Raw genomic sequence first — 24,742 nt, 5'->3', positions numbered from 1 at the left:
ATTATAGTAGGTATCATTTTCTTGTAATATGAGCAGTAGTATACTAGTAATATAAATAAACATAATAATGACCAGGGACTGAGATGGCTTTTAACTCTCTTCACGCGGGTGTCGACTGCAGACGACATGTTTCAAAATTATTTTAAAATTCAAAAAATTCAGAAATGTAACTTTTCATGACCATATTTGGAATCAGCATGAAAATTGCATTAAAATGAGTACAAACAAGCCTAGTATTGGTTCAGTAGTTCTTAAGATAGCTCTTGATATTTTGAGAAAATATTTCAAAACTTGAACTTGTTCCGTTGATGAAGCGCATGGCTAGCACGCAGAGCATTAATGCTCTATGTGCCAGCCATAGGTTCCGACAGAAGAAATCCAACTTTTGAGATATTTTCTCAAAATATCAAGAGCTATTACAAGAATCACTGAACCAATACTAGGTTTGTTTGTACTCATTTTTATGCATTTTTCATGCTGATTCTAAATTTGGTCATGAAAATTTACAATTCTGAGTCTGACATTTTTGAATTAGAAAAATGAAACTTGTCATCTGCAGTTGACACGCACATGAAGAAAAAGTTAAGTATGGTCAATTAGACAAGGAACCAAAATGATCTCATCTTGGATGGCGAAGTTCAATCACCTCCATTCAAGAAACAACTGAAGATATTATCAATATGTTTATTGCTATCTATTGAAGAAAGCATATCAATATGTTTATTGCTATCTACTGAAGATTAGCATACCAATATGTTTATTGCTATCTACTGAAGATAGCATATCAATATGTTTATTGCTATCTACTAAAGATAGCATATCAATATGTTTATTGCTATCTACTAAAGATAGCATATCAATATGTTTATTGCTATCTACTGAAGATAGCATATCACTATCTACTGAAGATAGCATATCAATACGTTTATTGCTATCTACGGAAGATAGTATACCAATATGCTTATAGCTGTCTACTGAAGGTATCACATTAATTACTAGAAATGCATGCTGAATATATCAATTCATTTTTGATTCAATGCCCTAAAATACTTTATAAGTTACTTTGAAAATAATATAATAACATAGTGATTGTGTGTTGATATCTATAACATACCATTGTGCTTATTGCTATCTACTGAAGATAGCACATTAATTACTTGAAATGCATGCATGCTAAATATAGTGAAAAATGTTCTTTGATGACATTATATTATTCTTGTGTGTGATTGTTTCTGCTGACTATTATAGCATACTGATTGTTTATTGTTATCTACTGAAGATAGCACACATAATACCAATTGCTTGGTTTTATCTACTGGAGATAGCATACCAATTGCCTAGTGCTATCTACTGAAGATAGCATGTTCATTCTTATGAAGATATCATTGTTATTTGCTATCTGCCGATTATGTAATTAGTTGGTTTATTGATACCTTAAACATTATAGCTCATAATGGTTAATAAGGTACTCAAGTTGATGGCATTGTGACCCCACAATTGGACTTTCATTATTATCATATAGACTTATGGATGGAACCGCAAATCCAATCTAACAATAATGATAATAAAAGTAATATAAACATTAAGTGCCTTGTGCAAATGCCTCAAAGCACTTTACATAATTAAAGTATGCAGCATTTAAACACAAATGAAATACCAAATTAATATTAAAAAGGAAGTAGATGCTATTACAGAGTTCGTTTTTTGCCGGCAAAAACAGTTTTTGCCTGGTTTAAACCGGCAAAAATGGCAAAAACTGGCAAAAACTCACACATAGTCACTCAAATATTAAAAATTTAACGTAAAAAGCTCATAAACAGTAACTCAAAACTTTGAATGAATCATTCAACATATTTTTTGTCTCATCAAGTCCTTAAAATGAAAAAGTTTTGAATTTGATATATATGCCACATTTCGGTTAAATGCACTTGAGCAATGAAAACACATGCATTTAATTTCTTAATATGTTATTTATAATTACAAAAGCTGGTCATGTTGCACTCAGAAAATTATTTTAGTAACTTAATCATTTGTTTTGAGATGAAAAAATTGAAGTATAAATCACTTTTTTAGTTTTTGCCATTTTTGCCGGCAAAAACTGTTTTTGCCAAGCGGTTAAAACGGCAGTAACCGTGGTTTTTTCCACCTGCGGCAAAAACCTGCGAACCCTGGAAGCTATACCTTGATAAGAAGCACAAATTGTACAAAATAAGCAGTTTAAAAAGTTCCTCAATGAGCATAACCAATCATGTTGTAAATCATCATGAAGCAATACAAATAGCAGCTTTATAGGACATAAAGCATGCCTGCCAACTGTTCCGATTTAATCGGATTCGTTCCGATTTTTGTGACCTTTGACCTCAAAAATCGGAACGAATCCGATTTTTGAAAATGCAAAAAAAAAAAAAAAAAAACCTTTTTTTTTAGATTTTTTTTCAAAGTTTTTAGCGACTTTGGAGAACCACTGGACCTATTCTGAACTGCTAGGATCATAAGGATCATTCACAGTTAATTAAAAAAATTGGAAAAATTACAAACAAATTACAGTTTGTTATTTTTAATATGCAAACCATTAACCAATATTTACCTCTTCATGTAGCACATATTATAAATGCATGCAAAACCAATGCATCTATAATATGTGACCCTCGCACAACTGAGCCCTGAAGTCGCCAATCATCATTTTTGAGATATTCAACCAAAATATTCTGCTTGAAATTAGCTTTAAAATGATGTATATCATGTCTATAGTACTTGACATTTAAGTAGTGAAAAATCAATAAAACAGTCAATAAATCCTTTGTTTCCTATTGTTTATTGTTAAGTTCGATGGAGCATATCTCAATAGTGGCACTGGCGACATCCGGGCTCAGTTGTGCCGAGGGGTCACATATGTGATACATGAAGAGGTAAACACTAGTTTTTTAAATTACCTGTGAATGATCTTAGCACTTCAGAATAGGTCCAGTGGTTCTCTAAAGTTGCCAAAAACTTTGAATTTAAAAAAAAAAAAATTAGAAAAAAAAATTTAATAACATTTTTTTTTTTTTTAAATTTTTTCCCAACCTTGAATAACAAGTATAACTTCTTTTTTCCAAAGTTTTGTTTCGCTTCTTGCTTCACTCTAATTATACACCAACCTTAGTTCCAAAGGTTGGCAAGCATGTGCCGCTTATGGGAGAGCTGCGTGCTTCAAGGCGCCTCGGATCGCGCAAGCACCCTGTACAGATTTTTATTTTTACAATGTTGGCAGGTATGCATAAAGCAATACAAATAGCAGCTTTATAGGCATATGGATAGTTTCTGCATTCTATATTGTACACATCTAACTAAAATTATAACACTAGGCTTGTTTGTACTCATTTTAATGCATTTTCTATGCTGATTCCAAATATGGTCATGAAAATGTACAATTCTGAAATTTGTGAATTAAAAAAAATGTAATTTGTCGTCTGCAGTTGACACCCATGTGGAGAGATTTAAATATCATAAAAAAAATTACTGATGTCACAAACTAAATATGGGCTATTCCAGTTGAAATCCATGTGGAAGACATTGCCTTAAATAGTGACCCGAATGGGTGATTCCATTTGAAATTCACATTCACTAAGGTCATGTCTTCCATAGGGTGTATGGATTTCAACTGGAATAGTCCAATGAAGCTCATCCTGTCTGTTATTTCTAACATGAATATCCATCCTTATTTGTGGCAGTGCATATCTAAATAATATATATAATGCCTAATAATGGCTACATAAAATGAATGTTTTGGTTTTCATCCCGAGAATTTTTGTAAATTGATGATGAAGGGAGGTCTACAAGTTTTTGGGTGGTTTTTTTTTTCAATGTAAAATTTGCACTGTTAGTAGTTTTCAATCTTTTCCAACAGTGCTCGAGAAAAATGAAGAGACCCTTCTTTTTTTCTTCTGTCTTTCTTTTTACAAATGTTAGATTTTGAGGGATAAACTCTCTAAAATACACAGAAAGACTTGTAAGTGATTCTTGTTTTCTAATATATTTATTTAGCTGTATAAAGTTTTCCTAAAGCATTCCAAAGTCTTCAAATTTTTAAAAAATCTCAAAAACAAATTGAGACAAGAGCGGACGAGAACCAACAAATTAATATTATATGTTGTAAACCTCATTGATGATGTTTTACATGATAGAGGAAGCAGACATGTGTTCCTTCATATTACCATTACACCCCTGAGACAGGAAGCACTTTCTACACATGTTATCCCCAGACAAACTAGCACACAGAGGGATTTAGCAGCATCACCATAAACCTATTTATATCTTCTTAAAACTCATTTGAACTTGATGAGTCTATATTGGTTGTACTATATTAGAGGTATGTCATTGCAACATGCATATCCGGTGCAAATGAATAAATTATGTATGCACCCTCTGTATGGTATATGCAGACAGCAAAAGAATTAAGGTACCAGTTATGTTCACCCTTGTATATCCTAAACAAAAACAATTGTGTCCAATTTAAAACCATCATTCTTTAGCTCTGATTTAAGACCTCATTTATTGAAATTGGTTTATAGGTTAATGAACGAGTATTACTTATTGGGAGAGAAATTAGACAAAATAATGCATGCGCACTGATGTTGATGCGTCTAATGCACGAGCTCTGAAGGGGGGAGTGCATTAGACGCATCAACATCAGCGCAAGTGCATTATTTTGTCTATTTTCTCGAGCAATAAGTAATACAAGTTTATTAATCTATTTCATACACGAGAAGAAAAAAACATGTGATTTTTACTTTTTTATATATAACAAATTATCACTAAAAATGTTGGAAAACAGAACCAAATATAAATGCATCAACCCGCCTGAAAAATGAATCCTACGCAACACGAACACGGGCGAACACTGCGCGTAGTACGCGGAGTGCACAATATACACAATCAATGCATGTTTCGTACTTTTCTAACAGCTTTTTAGATTAGCTGCTTTGATATAGGAGTGTATGAATGAGAATTAAAGAAACGGTAATCAAAAACCCAAGGAAGGAACAAAATCAAAAGTTGCATTTTAATTGTCTAATCAATGGAAAGCACGGTGCTAGTCCTCTCATTCAAACTTGATTTGTGTAAAATCATTAGGGCATCCAAAGGAGCATTTTGCATCTTTTATTTTTGTATCTTCTTTGGGATTTTGGATCATTGTGTCTTTATTTCTGGACTGATTGCAATGATTGAGCTAACAGATGCAGCTACTGGCTGCTGGTACCACTCAAAAATGGGTTGTCTTTCGTTCAATTCCTTGAAAAAGTGGAAATTCACTCTTTTACATTTAGAGAGACAGTGGTGAAAATTACTGGTACCTTAATTCTTTTGATGCCTGTACATTGTTGTTAATTAAATTAGCTGCTAGTAATAAATTTGTATTTTAATTTTTTTCAGAGAGAAAATGAAAGCTATAGTAAAATTTATTGCTTAGAACAACTTTTATAATTCTGACACAATTTGATCCACTTGTGCCAATTTCAGCAATATTGAAATAAATATATTTTGTTGTATTTTTTGCTCCTTATTTTGTGTTCTTGTTTTCTCTATTGCAGACATTTCCATATGAGGAAGTGGATAAAGGTCAACCGTGCCTACGATGTGGAGAAGCCTGTCTAGGATTTATGCCACACAAATGGAGGTAAGAATCAATGGGTGTATAAATGGGTGCCTATGGGGTGTACAAGGGTGCCAAAATGCCCAAAGTATGGTACAGGAGAGGTTCAGTCCTTTTCTATTCCTATATGCATAGGGCTATTATATTATACACACATACATGTATTTGTATTTATACATAGGCTTATGATCTCGCACTACCAAATGCCATTCCCATAGAGATGTGTACTAAATATGCTTTAAGAAAATACAATTTTTTCTTCACAGCTATATTTAGCAGGTTTAGCGACACCTATGATGATTAAAATCAGCCTTTGCCTGATTTTTCAGACTAGGGAAAATATGTGTTGACCGTCATTATTTTTTCGACTGGCCCTCAAAGTCCACAATCTCTGGGAATTACATACTCCCCATGCTAGACAGAATACAGAAGAAAATGTAAAATGATTAAAATTTACTCTCCCATCTGTGGTAGACTTGCATGATTTAACCTTACTTATCATCAACATTCCAAATTTTTAGCCAAAATCATGCAAATTTCTGCTCATTTTAATATTTAATTTAGTGCTAGCTACTGAAGATAGCTTACCATTATGTTTATTGCTATCTACTGATGATAGCACATTAACTACTTGAAATGCATGCATGTTAAATATAGCATGCTGAATATAGCATTAAATGATGTTTATTGCTATCTACCGAAGATAGCACATTAATTACTCAAAATGTATGCTGAATGTAATATAGCATACACAACTTGAAAGAGGTAGTAGCACTAATGGCACTTAACAATATTTCTGTTTGGAGGTATTATACACACATACATGAATTTATAAAATGCCTATACATTTTGGTGCATTTTGTTATATTTTTTCAATCGCTTGATTTTCAGCTCAAAAGATTTGTCAACCTTCCCCTTGTATAGATATATTTGGTAGACATGATTGAATCATTAATGCAGTGGAATGTAATGGGTGTGTCCACATGTGAGAGGAACTCCATATCAATGTGCACTTTTGTTATCTTCACCAATGTACACTCCTGGGATCCACATGAATAGTAGCACCTGCAGGCCCGTAAACAGGGGAGAGGCGCTGTGGGGCGGATGCCCTCCAAATCGCCAAAGACCCAAAAAGTCCCATTTGTGAGTGTATCGAGGGAAAAAATAGGATTTTTTATGCCTTTTTGGTCAAAAAAGTTGCAAAATCTCTGCCTAGTCCAAAAAGGTCAAAATTTTGAAAAAAAATGTCTACTTTTTCAAAGTCAGCCCCCCCCCCAAATAAATCCTGGTTGCAGGCCTGAGTACCTGTATACACATTACTCAGATCTGCATCTGGGAAATGATCGCGTAGTGTCTTTTCTTGTAAATGCATTATAATACATCCCCGAGTACATCGCAGTGTTTCACAAAGATTTATGATCGATCGTACGCTTGATTTAATAAGGGATTGTGTGTGTAAATCAATTTGTAAGATTGATAATAACGCTTTGTGAAATTGGGCCCAGATGGTGTAACATCGTCTGCGTACTAGAGAAATCTATATTGATGCAGTTCTGGCTTCTGTGTGGAGTCCCCATTTTCTTGACCTTCTTTCTCATCGATCCACTGCCCGATCAAGCCAAGATGATGAATTTAATATTTGTGATGGAGTTTAACTGATAATGATTATGAGATGACTAGGAAGCAATGTAACTCATCTATCTATCCCGGCCAGCCAGCCGGATGAGTAATGGACCAGAAACCAGCTGGTTTCTCTCTCTATTCCGTCTCTATTTTGCTTAATTAAGGGTTCAATAATTTTTTTGATTAACTTTGTGCTTTACTCCGTCCTTTTTCAACTACCCCTGATCAGTGTTGCAGCTATGCATAAAGTTTGGCAATGCTTAACAAGTTTCATAAAAAATTTCAGTAATGTAAATTTTCATGACCATATTTGGAATAAGCATGAAAAGTGCATTAAAATGAGTACAAACAAGCCTAGTATTGGTCCAGTAGTTCTTAAGATAGCCCTTGATATTTTGAGAAAATATTTCAAAACTTCAACTTTTTCCATTGAAGTGCATGGCTAGCACGTAGAGCATTAACACTCTTTCATTGTATTTTGTTTTTTATTATGGAAATAAAGATTCATTCATTCATTCATTCCACGCAGGTGTCGTCTATAGATGACAAGTTTCAATATTTAAGCAATTTTCTTAAATTTTACGAAAATTTCTTAGAAAAATGTGAGCAATTAGGATCAATTAGTGGCCTATTATTTTATCCATGCTAATGGTGGAGTGGTTAGGTTAATTATTGGATCAGGAAAACCTTTTGTTGTTCCTTTATCTGTCCAACCTCCACATAGGCTTCAGAACTGGGTGGGCTACAGTCTGTCCACATAGAAGTACAAAGTATACAGACCTGGGAAATTGGAGGTATGAGATTAATTATTTCAGTGTAATGCGTGTGTAAAGGCTTCTTTGGCGCAGCAACTGCTGCGTGATTTGTACTTGCCTAGCGCACCACCCTCTTTACGCATCACATTTTTTTAACATGCAGTGTGTGTGACGCAAAGCATCAACCCCAGATGCCACAGATTTGGTTTGTACTTCTATATGGACAGACTGTAGCAGAGGATCAACTCCTTCCCCAATAATTTGGGTGTGGGGGCTCGAATACCCTTCAGCCCCTCCAATAATTACAGGTAAAAGAAAAATACTATTCTGATACTGGGAAAAAAAAGATATTTTTGACCAAATTTTCTGACTCCGATGACAACCCCTTTGAGCAGTGGGCACCCCCTGGACAGGTCATCAACAAAATTTGGGTTTGTCAGAATTTGCCATGTTCAAAATCTCCCAAAGCCACTGCTTCTTCATGCTTATGGATGTTGTACAATATTGATGCTATATTGTATTGCCTATACATCTGTTAAGGTAACCAAGCGAGCAATACGCATTCCAAATTTCATTACTAGTCTCCCTAGTGAGTTGAGGTAGCTAGGATGTGTGCCTTTTAATTGCAACTCATGAAACCTTATTGCATGATGGAATCAAAATATGGCCGTGTCTAGTCAATCAGCTATTACGGTTGAAATACATACACCCCCTATGGAAGACTTGACCTTCATCCCAAACATAGGGGGTGTATCTTTCAAATGGAGTTACCTATTGAAGTAAACCCATTTAAAATTCACATGTCTTGTGTGGATGATGAAGGTCATGTCTTCCATAGGGGGTGTATGGTTTTCAACTGGAATAGCCCAATGGCATATGCTAGGAGCAAGTCTGGCATTAAACTTGGCCTACATAATATTTTTGATGAGCCATGTTGAAAGTTCATTTTGTTTATTTGATGAAGTTGAGATTTTGATATCGTTTGAGAGATTAATTGGAAGATGTTTTTTGAAAATTGAATTATTCCAGATAAGATACAGATAAGTCATGTATATATCCTGAAACAGAATGGCTGGCAAACTAGCAATGTGACACACAACAAAAATATAGCCTACAGAATAAAATTCTCACTTATAATGGCTGGGAATCAGGTATTGCAATTTTAGACATTGTATAAACCCAATTACTTTTCTTTCCATGCCCCTGATTGGTTACGTACTTGATATAATCATCCGAGTAACCAATTAAAATAGAGCTTTTTGATCCCAATTTCAATTGGTTACCCAGATGATGATTGATCATGTAATTAACCAATCAGGAGCACTGTAAAAAGGTAATAATACCCATGGCAATAGAAGCTCTATTTTGATTGGTTACTCAGATGATAACTGATCACATAATTAACCAATCAAGGGCATTGAAAGAAAGGCTGTAGTGACCTAATGGGCTATTCCAGTTGAAATCCATACACCCCCTGTGGAATACATAACCTTAATATCTCACACAGGGAGCGTGAATTTCAAATGGGGTTACCTGAATGGGCGACTCTATCTGAAATTGATACCCCAGTGTGGAAGATTAAGATCATGTTTCCATAGGGGGTGTATGAATTTCAACTAAAATAGCCCCACAGGTTTAAAACACATTTATGTAATAGCAAGGTTAAGAATCTTGTCCTTATTCCTGGAAGTAGCTTTTTATTGAACGTGTCATGGACAATCCTCTCCCGTTTGTATTACTCCAGCTTCATTGTCAGATCACGGAAGTGACAAAGTATTTCCTCAGTGAAACACACCTGCCTATTTATTCATTCCATGCATGCTCTTCAAGGTATCCTGTTTAAAGGGATATAGGCCTACTGACATCTTACCTTCAAAATAGATTTCAATTTTGACATACTTAAAGGGCCCATTCAGTGATTCCAGCAAAAGTGTAAAAATTAAAATAGTTTATAATTTGTCTAAAAGTGTAGCATTAAAATAATAGTTCACACCAAATGAAGAAAACAGCAGTATTGACAAAGTTGAAACCCCATTCTATTACATGTAGCTAATTTCTCTATGTATGTAGAGAAATTGCATATTTATGTAAAATGTCTTACTGTGTCTTTAATACACAGCTTTTGTCTTAACCACTTGCAAGCTGTGTTAGCCCATCTATATATAAAGGTGCCAAAATCTGAATTTTGATGATTTGTACGATCCTCAGGATGAGCAAATCTCTGAATGGAACTTTAAATGAAAACCAAACCTTGGGTCATGGAAGCATGACCTTAATCTTCAATACAGGGAGTATGAATTTCAAATAGGGTTACCTAAATGGATGACTTCATTTGAAATCTACACACCCTATGTGGGAGATTAAGATCATATCTTACTTCCATATAGGGGGTGTATGGAATTCAACTGGAATAGTCCAGTGCACCCAGGAAAGAATGAAAATCCTTTACCTAAATGAATAGAGACAGTGGATGGAATTATAGTATGTTAGAGTGCATCTGATGTTTGATTAATAATTCACAAAGTCAGAGAGGATTAGATACATATCTGACTGATTGACCTGACTAATTTGAGACTGGTCCGTATGATGTCAAAGGAGCTTCATGAGATGATGATAGGCTGTATCCATGGGCAAAAAAGATAGCAGACCGCGTACAAGCAGTCTAAGTCTCAGTATCGCCCGATATAATGAGGGCTGATTGTTCCATGAAATGCGACAGGCAATACTGTTACACACTTACCATGTATATTTATGGTCATCACATAATCGCGAAGACACACAAAGCTCTATCGCGTATACGCAAAGACACGCATGGCGTGATTGTTAGACACAGCCCAATCGAACAATCGGCCCTCATGAATATGCAAGAATTCATAGCATTCAATATACGGGGACTTTGACTGTTGATACATGGTCTGTAGTAGTCTGTGGCTGTATCATTCTCAACTTCAACCATTGCCATTGACTATTTATGATAAAACTTATAGCTGTGCTTGTAACCGTGGTTGATGGAAAATGATTCTGAGTGGCCGAAGAATAATTTGTTGGAAGTGTGCTGATGGTATCGTATGGTGATGTGCACATCAATACTCTGCATGCTAGCCATAAGCTTCAACATAAAAAGTACAAGTTTTGAAATATTTTCTCAAATATCCAGATGTTAAGAACCACTGAACCAAGGCTTGTTTGTACTCATTTTAACACATTTTTCATGCTGATTCCAAATATGGTCCTGACAATATACAATTCAATTACTCAATGTTCTCTGAATTTTACCCGTAAACTCTTGCTTCTGGGAAATGATATCGAAACTCACCCTGGCCCGGGATCTGAATTTGCTACTAAAGAGGACATAACGGCGATAAATTGTAGATTGGACAAGGTTCTGTCAGGTATCGACGACATGAAAATACAATGGAACTCACTATCGGATAAGTTATCAACATTGCAAGACTCGGTGAGTGAAATTGAGCAAAAATCTGTTGAAAATCAAGAAAAGTTGAACAAAATTGATTTATTAGAAGAGGATCTGCGCCAAACAAAAGAAGATCTTAAAACTCGATAGAACATAACAAATCGCTAAATCGCTCTATGGACTAACTAGAAGATAGAAACAGACGTAATAACCTGATTTTTTCAGGTATTGAGCAGGGACGTCATGGAATCTTGGGAGCAGACGGAGAAAAAAGTCAGACAGGTGATAAAAGACAAGATGGGGATAGATACTGAAAACATTGATATAGAAAGAGCGCATCGCTACATAATGGGCCTACTTGAGAGTAAATAACAGTAAACCAATTATTGTAATGTTCTCTCGATATAAGGACAAAGATAATGTACTTTCAAAATCTTATAAATTGAAAGGTAGTGATATGTATGTGAACGAAGATTACTGTAAGAACACCCGTCGAATCCAGGGAATCTTGCGAGAACGGCAAAAAGAAATAAAAGCTCATGTAAAAAAGGCCGATGTACGTTAAAGAAACTGGTGGTCGCCGATAACGCGGATAACAAGTCGGTGTTTGTTTTCGACGAAGACTCTAATGAAATAGTGTCGCTATAGGGGCATGGTCAAGGCCAAAATAGTACTATTCCATTGTGCAGAAGAACTATAAAATGTATGTCGTGGAACGTGAATGGACTTAAAAACAAAACAACTGATACTGATTTTATGCAATTTTGTAATACTTTTGATATAATTGGTACCACAGAAACGTGGTCAATTGATGAAAATGATTTCTTGCATATGTTTGTTGATTATGAAGTTTTTGCATGTAATGGGGAAAAACCAAAAAGAGGTAGAATTGCAGGTGGTGTTGCTATTTTCCTTAAACATGATCTGATTGGTGGAGTTAAACTTCTGAATACAAAACAAAGTGATTCTGTGTTTTTACTTCTGGACAAACAATTCTTTGGTTTTACAAATGATATTGTTTTTGGAGTTGTTTATTTGCCACCAATCGACTCAAAAAGACATGAAAGAAAGTCTGATTTAAATTTTGATTCGTTGGAAGATGTTCTTCTAGATTTAAGAACGCCTTATTCTACAGCAAATTTTCTTATCTCGGTGATTTCAATGCCCGGTCAGGTACTGAACATGATTTTATTTTGGACGATTCATATGACTATATTCCAAGCATTGATCATGCTGATGTTTATAACGTAGATTCTTTCTGTGCAGCTCGCTGCTCTAAGGACAAAGTTGTTAATGTTTGGGGTCGTAGACTTATTGAGTTGTGTAAAGTACTTAATATTCACATCATGAATGGACGGTCAGAAAGAGATAAAGAAGGTGAATATACCTTTGTTAGTCACCAAGGTCTTAGTCTTGTGGATTATCTACTGGTGAGCAGCCAATTCTTTAATGCGGTGAATGATTTTGAAGTGACTATGCGTACTGAATCCGACCATTTACCTATCACCTGGTCTATTAAGACAGGAGCTTTGCATAACATGTTCACAAATAATATCAATGATACATGTAGTACAGGTAGCATTCATGAAAAGTATAAATGGAAAGACCAGTATGTTAATGAGTTTAGGTGCAATCTAGCTTCAAATGAGGTTTATGAACTTTTAAATGGGTGTGACAATGCGATAAATTCCAGTGACGTAAGTAGTGCTACATCCCAGCTGATTAATGCATTGAAGTTGGCTGCAAATAACATGCTGTGTAAACCAAGTCGTAGTAATAATAATAATATGAAAAATGATGGTTGGTTTGATGATGAATGTAGAAGAATGAAAAAGAAAAAGCTTAATTTACTTAAGAAATTCAGAACAAAAAGAACTGAAACTGATTTAAGAAATTATATTGCTTGTCGGTCAGATTATAAGAAGTTATGTAAAACAAAAAAAGACGTTTATAACAAAATGTTACAAACGGAGTTGGAAGATAAGGTCAATGACCCAAACGAGTTTTGGGAAACTCTTAGGAACATTTATTCTAAAAATGAGCCTAGAGTTGCAAATAATTTGGGTATTGATGATTGGTTTAATCACTTTCAAACTGTTTTTCAAAAAAATGATTTTGTGAATTTTGATCAAAATGAGGTTGAAGAGGAGAATTTGTTTGATCCAAATCGTGACGTCGAAGAGCTTAATGCTCCAATAAGTAGGCATGAAATTGAAGTTGCTGTTTCTAAAATGAAATGTAAAAAAGCTGTTGGTCCTGATGGACTACCAGCTAAGGTGTTTAAATTTTCTCTTGATTACATTTTGCCTTTGTTGGAAAGATATTTTAATTTAATTTTTGATACTGCTGTCATTCCAGATTCGTGGACAGTAAGTATTATTGTTCCAATTTTTAAGAAGGGTGATGTGAATAGTCCCTCAAATTACAGGCCTATTTCTCTTCTCGATGTCATAAGAAAATTTTTTATGTATATTATAAACAGTCGTTTGTATTCTTGGTGTGAAAATAATAATATTTTGCCTGAAAATCAAGCCGGTTTTAGGAAAGGCTATATGACTGTTGATAACATTTTTACACTCCATGGTATTATTCAAAAATTTTTGGTCAGAAAACGTGGTAAATGTTATTGTCTTTATGTTGATTTCTCGAGGGCCTTTGACAGCATACCTCGGGATAAGTTCCTAAAAAATTAAGGATATTGGTGTTAATGGTAAATTGTATAATATTCTTTGTAATATAAACAATATATTAAAATCTTGTATTAAAAGTGGCTCACATCTTTCAGATCTCTTTGATTGCCCCTTTGGTCTTCGTCAGGGCTGCCAAATTAGCCCTCTTTCCTTCTCAATTTTTATTAGTGAGCTTTCAAGACTTCTTGATGTTAATGGTGGTCGTGGAATTCAACTTGATAATAACACTGAAGTCAAATCATTGTTCTATGCAGATGATATTGTTTTAGTTGCAGATAGTGTTGGTAGTTTAAAAAACACATCGATGTTCTTGAATTGTTTTGTAATACTTGGGGCATGTCAGTAAATGTAGATAAGACCAAGGTTATCATAAACCGAAAAGGAGGCAAATCAGGAAGGTATGAAAAGTGGTTTTTTCAAGGTAAAGAGCTTGAAATTGTTAGCGCCTATAAATATCTTGGTATAATGGTTTCAACTGGTAATACTTTTACTGAAGCAACCAAAACGCTTGCTATGCAAGCAACAAAAGCAATGTATGCTTTAGAAAGTGCAATGAAAAAGGTTGGTGGTTTGCCCTTCTCTGCATATTTCAAAATTTTTGATTCAGTCATTGCACCTATTTTGCTTTATGGTTCTGAGATCTGGGGTGTAAAAAGATATGATGCATTGAGAATGTACATATTAAGGCCTGTAAAAAGTTTTTAGGGTATCATACAATACATCAAATAGTGCTTCTTTGGGTGAGTGCGAAGACCCCTATGTATACTTTTCAGGTTGTGCGTTGTATAAAATATTGGTTGAAATTAATTTTTATGTCAAATGATAGTACCCAAAGAAATGTTATCTGATGCTTTTTAATTTAGATCAACGTGGTATGACAAATTGGACTACAAATATAAAACACTTATTGCAGACGTCTGGTTCCGGTGTAGTGTGGCAAACTCAAGATGTTGGTGATTTAAAATTATTTTTGAATATTTTTGCCACCAGAATTAGAGATATTTCCTTCCAAAATTGGTTTTCTGATATGAGTTCAAGGAATAAATTAAGAACCTACATTCAGTTCAAATCACTCCTTGCTCCTGAAAGGTACTTATTATTGATTAGAAATTTTGGTAAAAGAAGGGCCATGGCAAAATTAAGATGTTCCGATCACCCTCTCAGAATTGAAACTGGCAGGTGGAATAAAATAAACGCCGAGGAGAGGTTTTGCGAATTGTGCAATGATGGTAGTGTTGAAGATGAATATCACTTTGTTTTGGTATGTCCCTTTTTCGGATTTTAAGAGATAAGTACATTCCTGTTTTTTATAGAGTCAATCCATCATTATATAAGTTTATCTCTTTGATGAAAAATGAAGATATTAATGTTATTCAAACACTTTCAGAGTTTATTTATATTGCTCTCAAACTCAGGTATAATATGCATTCTGATACATAATGTTTCTCTATTAATCTAAATTGTTGATTTTTCTTTCATATGCATGTAAATAATGTCTGTCACCGTGTAATTATTGTTTGCTTTGTACTATGGGCTGGAGGCCTACGTACTTAATAAAATACAATGAATGAATGAATGAATGAATATACAATTCTGAAATTTTGGAATTTTTAAAGAAAATTTGAAACTTGTCGTCTGCAGTCAACACCCGCATGAACAGAGTTAAATCACCAAAAGTTATTTGCTATAATAAAAAAATTTTATTCCATTTTATTTTTATCTTAAACTAATGGTGTGTGGAGAATTTGGCTATTCTATTTTAAATCTGCCATGCCCCTGTGGAAGATTTAAGAAACATCTTCCACAGAGGGAGTATGTTTTTAAAATGGAATAGAGGTTATCCGTGTTCTATAAGCTGCATATCCTACCAGCGACTCCTATACCTTGTTTAGGACTTTCAAAAGAAGTACCTGCATGTGCAACCATGACTATTTCAAAATAGCCCGCCAAAGTCATGCAGGTAACTCCGAGGTTGTGCATTGAATTAGTTTGAATGAGGAATACTACGGGAACCAGCGCCTTTTGTTAGAAGTCACGCATGAGTAAAGTGGATAACCTCTATTAACTAGAAGTAAAGTAGGTAATGGGGATACGCATCCTGCACAAGAACAAATAAACACAATGGGGAACGATTGCTCGCTACAAGAGGAAACTGAATATATTTAATAAGAAAGAATGAACAGTTTACCAACCCAAAGTGTTACAATTAAACATGACAACAAATAAACACAAATCCCGATATGGTATACAATGATATACATGTATACCATGACTGCTATAACATTAGACCCAGCTTTAACCACCGTTTATCAGTGGGAGCTGGTAGCCTAATGGACAAGGCATCCGTCTAGAGATCAGAAGGTCGTGGGTTCGATTCCCATGCCAGCACATTCCCTTGCTTTTTTTGTCAAGTTGGGTTGTGTGCCGGTGGGGATTTGTGTTTATTTGTTGTCATGTTTAATTGTAACACTTTGGGTTGGTAAACTGTTCATTCTTTCTAATTAACTAGAGTTAATTAATTTATATTGAAACTCGTACTCTTCCTGTAAATGGCTTCGAACCTGTATTGTCCACAACTGGAATGAGTATTTCAAATGAAAGTTACCCAATTATACTCCCTCTGTGGACAACTTTAGCTAAATCTTCCACAGGAGGAGTGTCGATTTCAAATGAAATAGCGCATTGTTTATACAGTTCAGATGAATTTTGTTCAGAATATCCAATCTTTTTATACCTTTTTGTAACTTTTTAATAGGGTTTTGATGAAATATTTGTTGCATTTGAACCCTATTTCCTAAGATATTAAGATCTGTTCAAGTTGGGCAGGTTCTTCTCTAGTCAACTTAAAGGGGCATTTCGTGATCCACAGCCTCATCCCCCCACTTTTCTCAAAAAAAGTTGAGATTTTTATATCATTGGAAACAACAGGCTACATAATGTTTATGTACAACATATTTCTTGCAGATTAATTCGCTTTGCAAAGATATCGTGAAATTTGAATTTCGTTCTAGTGCACCAGAACGAAATTACAACGCATTATCTATGGAGCAGTGCAATACACATAATCATGCATAACTATCTGAATCAACTGAAATTTTGGGAATAGGTTTTTTTCGTGGATATCTAATGAAAAATGACATAAATAGAGGATGCTAGGATCACGAAATACTCCTTTAAGAAGAAGACATTCTTCAGAATTCTCTCATAAAGATAATGCTTTATAAAATAGAGCCCTGTAATACTCTGAAAGCTGCGCATTCAGTCAAAACTGGCAGGGCCAATACAGTCATCAATGCACAAAACACCAGGAAATGACATTCAGTTTTCAAATATTTAAACATTAACCCTAACCCTACCCGAGGTTTTTTGGCTATCGGAAGGGAAAGAAGGAACGAAAAAGGAGAGAAGATGAAGAAGAAAGTCACTTGGCACCCCCGATTCGAACCTCGGACCCCTCGCATGCCACGCAGAAGATCCCCAGCATGTAGCTACACAGGTGACGTTGGCCCGACCAACGATTCCCTGGGTATATATGACTTGGTCTGATTAAGTCATCAAGTCCCGTGGAATCCGTGCACGCAGAGCGGTTTTAATAGTGAGCTTTAGTGAGTCCTAGTTCTGTTAGGGTTAACAAGGCATATAGGAAAATATGCATGGTCACTAACCCTAACCCTACCCGAGGTTTTTGGCTATCGGAAGGAAAGAAGGAACGAAAAAGGAGAGAAGATGAAGAAGAAAGTCACTTGGCACCTCCGGGATTCGAACCTCGGACCCCTCGCATGCCACGCAGAAGATCCCCAGCATGTAGCTACACAGGTGACGTTGGCCCGCCAACGATTCCCTGGGTATATATGACTTGGTCTGATTAAGCGCCATCAAGTCCCGTGGAATCCGTGCACGCAGAGCGGTTTTAATAGTGAGCTTTAGTGAGTCCTAGTTCTGTTAGGGTTAATGAATGTTTCAAATGCTGGTGGCTAATTGCAGTAAATGTCCTCATCCCAATGGCACTGTTCAATAACCTCAATAAAACCACCATAGTACAAAATTTGACCTCGTGTTGCAGAGTATGAGTTTTTGTACCCAAATTGTCGAAGGTCATTCAATGAATGTACAAATGTATTGGAGTTAAAGAACTGTGCCGTGATAGATGAGCTTGTCGGGGATCCTAGTATTAGCCCATAAATGACTATGACATTGAACTATGAAAAGGAAATCATGGTAATTATGTATAGACGAACATGGAAATTAAGATGGGGGTGGCGGTGCATCAAGAGAAATCAAATGTGATGGTATATAGTACAGAAGACCTGCATATCACCTTGTTAGCATTAGAAAACCATTGCCTGCCATCAACAGGCCCATAAGCAGGATTTATTTGGTGTTCTGATTTTGAAAAAGTGGACCTTTTTGTCAAAATTTGGACCTTTTTGGACTGGGGGAGGGGATTTTGAAAAAGTGGATTTTTTTCTCCAAGATTTAAACCTTTTTTGACCAAAAAGCATAAAAACCCCAATTTTTTGCTCGCTACACTCACAAATAGGACTTTTTGGGTCAGAAAAGGGGACTTTTAGGGTATTTTGGGATGGGGGGGGGGGCGGCATCCGCCCAGAACCCCCCTGGTTACTGGCCTGGCCATCAGAGGTTTAGCCAGGGCCAACACACACACTCTATGTTTATTTATTTATGGGGTGGGGGAGGAAAGCTCATCAAAAAGTTGTACATTCGGACAAAAATCTTTTGGTGTTGTGGCACCCAAAAAGATCTCCATATGATAATGAGCCCAATTTTGGACATCTGGTATAATTTCTGCAAATGCTGCTTGTCATCAGAGGCAGGGGTAATGTCCATTTGACAACAATTTTGTAGCGGGCAATTGTGGCCTAAAACCTGGCCGAAGGAAGTTGTATATTACAGCTTTCAATTGTGTCTTGGTATTTCAAGCCAGGGAGCAACCTGCCCCTCCCACTTCCCTAGTTGGTATAACTCTGGTGCTTTTGCCTTGTCCTGCTGCACAATCAAACTGGCTGCACACTTGCTCTAACACTAATGATGTTGGAATAATGCCAGGCAGAGATATTTTATAGGTTTGATCATATAACTGTCCATCCATCCAGCCATTAGTGGCTTTACTTTACCATATGATATCATAATGTAGCCTATTACTTTACATTTTAACTCTCTTCACGCGGGTGTCGACTGCAGACGACAGTTTCAAAAAAAATTTAAAAATTAAAAATTTCAGAAATGTAAATTTTCATGACCATATTTGGAATCAGCATGAAAAATGCATTAAAATGAGTACAAACAAGCCTAGTATTGGTTCAGTAGTTCTTAAGATAGCTCTTGATATTTTGAGAAAATATTTCAAAACTTGAACTTTTCACCGTTGAAGCGCATGCCTATTACTTTACATTTTAATGTATTATCACTTTATGAATTATACCATTAGTAGCTGCATCATAGTAACATGTGAGTTTGTGGCCAGTGCCGAGTCACTAAGAACTATTTTGATTGGTTACAAAGAGGGCTATATTGTGTATTGAGCCAATCAGAGACATGGTAACAGAAGACTTGAGTTTGAGGCCAGTGCCAATACCATTTCAGTTCATATCCCATAGACACAACCAGCTTAATTATCGGCCACTAAGAACTACAGTAAGCAAAAGAATTAAGGTAGCAGTTGTGTTCACCCGCGTATATCCTAAGTGAAGACAAATGTGCTAAAATTAAAACAAGCAGCCGATGCCTGCACTCTTTAGCTCTGATTTAAGACCTTATTTGTTGAAATTGGTTGAGAATTAAAGAAACGGGAGTCCAAAACCTGATGAAGATACGAAATAAAAAGTTGCACTTTTGTGTTCTAATCAATGAAAGCACGACGCTAGTTTTTCGTGCTAATCAATGAAAGCACAGCACTAGTTATCTTGTTCACGAACGCTTTGTGTACAAATCAACAGGGCATGCAATGTGGCAAACTGCAACTTTTATATTTGTATCTTCCTTGGGTTTTTCGATCGTCGTGTCTTTATTTCTTGAACAATGTCAACAAATGAGGACTTAAATTCGAGCTAAAAGATGCAGCTATTGGCTGTTGGTTCAATTATGACATATCTGCTGTTGTTTAGGATATACAGGGGGTGAACGTAACTGGTACCTTAATTTTTTGGCTTACTGTATTTTGATTGGTTACAAAGAGGGCTATATCATGAGCCAATCAGAGATATGGAAAGAATAACCAAAAATGAAATGTAATTGCGTACATATTGATAACTCCAATGAAGTGAATTTTACTCTTTTGAAAGCAAATCTTATACATTTGAGAGTGAATTTTAAGTGAATTTTACTCTTTTGAGAGTGAATTTTACTCTTTTGAGAGTGAATTTTACTCTTTTGAGAGTGAATTTTACTCTTTTGAGAGTGAATTTTACTCTTTTGAGAGTGAATTTCACTCATTTGAGAGTGAATTTTACTCTTTTGAGAGTGAATTTTACTCTTTTGAGAGTGAATTTTACTCTTTTGAGAGTGGATTTTACTCATTTGAGAGTGAATTTCACTCATTTGAGAGTGAATTTTACTCTTTTGAGAGTGAATTTTACTCTTTTGAGAGTGAATTTTATTCCTTGTTCACACTTCCCAGCGTGAATTTTGGTCCAGGAAAAGAAATTGTGACATGATCTGGACGATGGGGGGTGTCAAAGGCGGCAACTTTGAAATTAAGGTAAATACATAAATATGGAGTAAAAAAACAATAATATACATATCGCAAAACTTTAGAACCAAGTATGGTAGACCTTTGGTGTTTTCAATATATGGTAGCCTGATGTTTGTATACAGTAGTAATTAGTAACTCAATTGACAAAAATATCTCCTTTGGCTCCCCATGAAGCAGATTGTATCATAATTTTCTGATTTTAGACTCTTGTCTTTTCACTCCATTTGAGCAAACACTGTATTTTCATGTGATCACTCTTTTTTCACTCACACTTTACATTTGGAGAATAGGCAGTAGTAGCCAATTACAAGGGCATATCTTTCTCTGCTGTTGGAAAATGTGATTAATTTCTATCGGCATTGGCGGTAGAAACATTTAGTAAACTGAAATGTTTTGAAGAAGTGTGGACGTCCATAGCAACCAATCTCAGTAGATCCCTTTAAAGACTCTTTAACTCTCTCCACGCGGGTGTCGACTGCAGATGACAAGTTTTAAAAAAAAATTCAAAAATTTCAGAATTGTAAATTTTTATGACCATATTTGGAATCAGCATTAAAAATACATTAAAATGAGTACAAACAAGCCTAGTATTGGTTCAGCAGTTCTTGAGATAGCTCTTGGTAATTTGAGAAAATATCTCAAAACTTGGACTTTTTATGTTGAAGCCTATGGCTAGCATGTAGAGCATTAATAGTGGATGGGTGGCTGCAACAGATGGAACACTCCCACTATCTGTCATATCCATTTATCATATACGCTATGAAACCAACATCCATCATGTATCATTTGTTAAAATGCTTGGTTTAGGTTTCCTGGTAAATTTCCTTAATGTGTCATAAGTAGACTATCAATGTCAACAGAAAAATCAAGTTTTGAGACCTTTTCTCAAAATATCAAGAGCTATCTCAAGAACCACTGGACCAATACTAGGCTTGTTTGTACTCATTTTGATACATTTTTCATGCTGATTCCAAATATGGTAATGCAAATTTACAATTCGTCGGCTGTATTCCATAGTGGCGTATCGTGATTTTTAGTCATTTTTTTGAAAATTGGCACATATGTTTTTAATGATGTTCTCTTTCATTTTTTCTAAGTCTCATCAGTCATAATTAGCTAATTAATTAGTAATTAATTAATTAAATGTATGATATAGTTACAAAGTGAGATTTTTGTATTCCATAGTGGCGTATCGACCATACGCCACTTTTTATACACATTTTATAATTATGAAATATCGGCAAAAATGAAAAACATCGTATGTCATAGTGGCGTGACGCGATCGGACCTATACGCCACTATGGAATACTGAACGACGAAAAAGTAACGCCATAGGGATTACACGGCGACCGAGGTGGCGTCACGGTAAACGTAAGGTTAGGGTATTGCGCTTTGTTCGCTTTTCCATAGTGACGATAGTTTTATTGTCAGTTTGCCAGCAATAGTATGTATTTATTTCTTTTGAAAAATATATAACAATAAAAACTATTTAGTTTACTACAGAAATTTCACATCATTTACAAAATATAATGAATGTCTGATTTACACAACTCGATTTTAAATTGGCATTTCTTCAAACCCGATTTTCTCGAAAAGTTGTTTATTCATGGCGCCCACTATACGCCACTATGGAATACGGACGACTTAATTCTGGAATTTTTGAATTTTGAATTAAAAAAAAAAACTTGTTGTGTGCAGCCGACACCCGCGTGGAGAGAGTTAATGTGTCATAAGTAGACTATCAATGTCAGCATTAGAGAAATCATGCAAGCAATAATATCATATCAAGGATATATGGTTGGTTTTTAAGAGATATCAGTGGCACAGCTGAGTCTGGCTGAATACAAGTTCAGCATGCATTAAAAATAGGTGTTATTTTGAAGAATCAACAAAGAGGGTAAATGAGGGCGCACCAAAGTGACCACAGGAGGCAGACGATGGTGGACTACATTATTCAATGTGGCAACAGCCAAAAGCGTAAACAAAACAGACAATATGACGGCAACACTGCCTGCACAATGGACGCAATTATTTTTTCCCGGAGCCAAGATCCGTTTTAGCTCTATTGGCCGGGTGGCCCCATTACAGAAAAAAAATGCACAAAATATATTTCCCAGTGCAATATATACATTTTCACATGAAAATAAATAATTTTAAATTCAAAGAAAATAGAAGAAGAAAAATTTTAAATCATCGCCGGGGATGGGAATCGATCTCGGGACCCTTTGAGTGGGCGGCGAGATCCTTAACCACTACACCACGTAAACTCATTGACACAACGTAGGGGAAATTTTCAGTATATATCGTAACATATCGTATGCGTTATTCATACAAAAAAATCAAAAAACAGTACTTACAATGAGGTTCACTGGCGAACCTCAACGGATTTAGACTGATAAAATAGTGCTTAATAACATACGTACAGTTTTGGAATAATTTGAGACATTTTTGTGTTTACGTGTAAAACCAATGACGACGTCAAAATTGAGCCAATCTTGGCCGGCCCCCCCCCTGACAGGAGGTAGGAGTGTTGGAATCTTTCAAGAACATAAACTTTCATTCTTTGTTTATTTTCTCTGTTTTTTGTACATTGGGTTATTCCAGTTGAAAGTCATACATTCCCTATGGACGACAAGCCATCATGCATATGCTTTTCATGTTAGATTGAGCATTTTGCTTGAGTCTGGTCCTATCAGGACCCAAGTGCGCATGTGGCCACCTGGAATGACTAGTTAAACAAACAAACAAGAAATTAATGATCTTAATCTTTCACACAGGGTGTGTGAATTTTCAAATGTGGTTACCTGAATGAGTGACTCCATTTGCAATTGACACCCTCTGAGCTCTGTGTAGAAGGTTAAAATTGTACTTTGTTTTCAAATATAAAAGAAGAGAATGTAATGTTATAATTGAATTAAAAGAGTGAAGAATGATGGTATAAGGTTAATGACTTTGCATCACTTATATTTCGGGTATTGTGAAAGATCTATACATTGTTTTTACTTAGGAATTGTTCAAAATGAACAAAATTTACAATCTATACATTGTGCTTTGGACCTTGCAATATCCCTGGTTCAAAAGTGCAATGTTTAGATATTTCCCAAACTCTCAAAACAACTGATGGGCATAAATGGACTAGTTCATTTTCTTGATTAATTATATGTGAACTATAATTGGGCAATGTTATATTTTGGTTTCATGGACATAGTGTTGGGCAACGTCCATATGAGTCACCTTTTCAATTTGACACACTGGTGGTTTCACATTTGGGCTCAATCCTACTCAATCATTCAGGTCTTTCTGTTCCCATCAATACTAAGAAGATATTTTTTGTGACATTAAAATGTCCTGTTTTTGTCTGTTTATATGCAGTGGTTTTCTTCACATCCAATGTACTTTTGTATTGTTTTCCTGACACTTCTGTGGGATCTGTAATTGTTAATTTTTGGCCATCGAACTTTGACTCTTTTTGTGCCTACATTCGTTGTTTGGTTTATTGTGTCTGCTTAAATGTGCACAGTGATTTTCATCACTTTTCTAGTGCACTTGTGTATTCCTAATGATCCCTGTTGTTTTTGCAGGTTTAACACTTCTGTGGGCACTGGAATTTATCATTTTGGCTGTCAAACTTTGCCTACTTCTATGTCTACATTTGTTGTTTTTGTGTCCCCTTTTACATACCATCTAGGTTGTATTTTACTTGTTTCCCACATCAAGTACCTTGCTCTTTTGTTTCCAGTTGTTTGTATATACAAGGTATCCTCTTGTATCATTTATTGATCCTTGATATGTTTTGTGTCCTCGCTCACCAATACCCATTTTAATCTTTAGTTTGAGAATATAGATTTTATCAAAACTAGTGAAATTGCTGAAAATTAAGACGAAAAAGTAGAAAAAGTTATCTCAGTATGA

General features: G+C 35.4%; 1 protein-coding gene across 1 annotated transcript in view; it reads left to right on the top strand.

Moving 5' to 3' along the window:
• LOC140140853 (testin-like) overlaps positions 1 to 24,742 on the top strand; it is a 223,264-nt gene that overhangs the window by 90,000 nt on the left and 108,522 nt on the right. Inside the window, 1 exon segment of the mRNA XM_072162599.1 lies at positions 5,574 to 5,659. Within this exon segment, the coding sequence (XP_072018700.1) occupies positions 5,574 to 5,659 (86 nt within the window).

Source organism: Amphiura filiformis, chromosome 19, assembly GCF_039555335.1.
Source record: "Amphiura filiformis chromosome 19, Afil_fr2py, whole genome shotgun sequence".
NCBI lineage: Eukaryota > Metazoa > Echinodermata > Ophiuroidea > Amphilepidida > Amphiuridae > Amphiura > Amphiura filiformis.
Note: the sequence above shows the minus strand (reverse complement) of the source record. Positions and strands in the feature narration are given on the sequence as shown.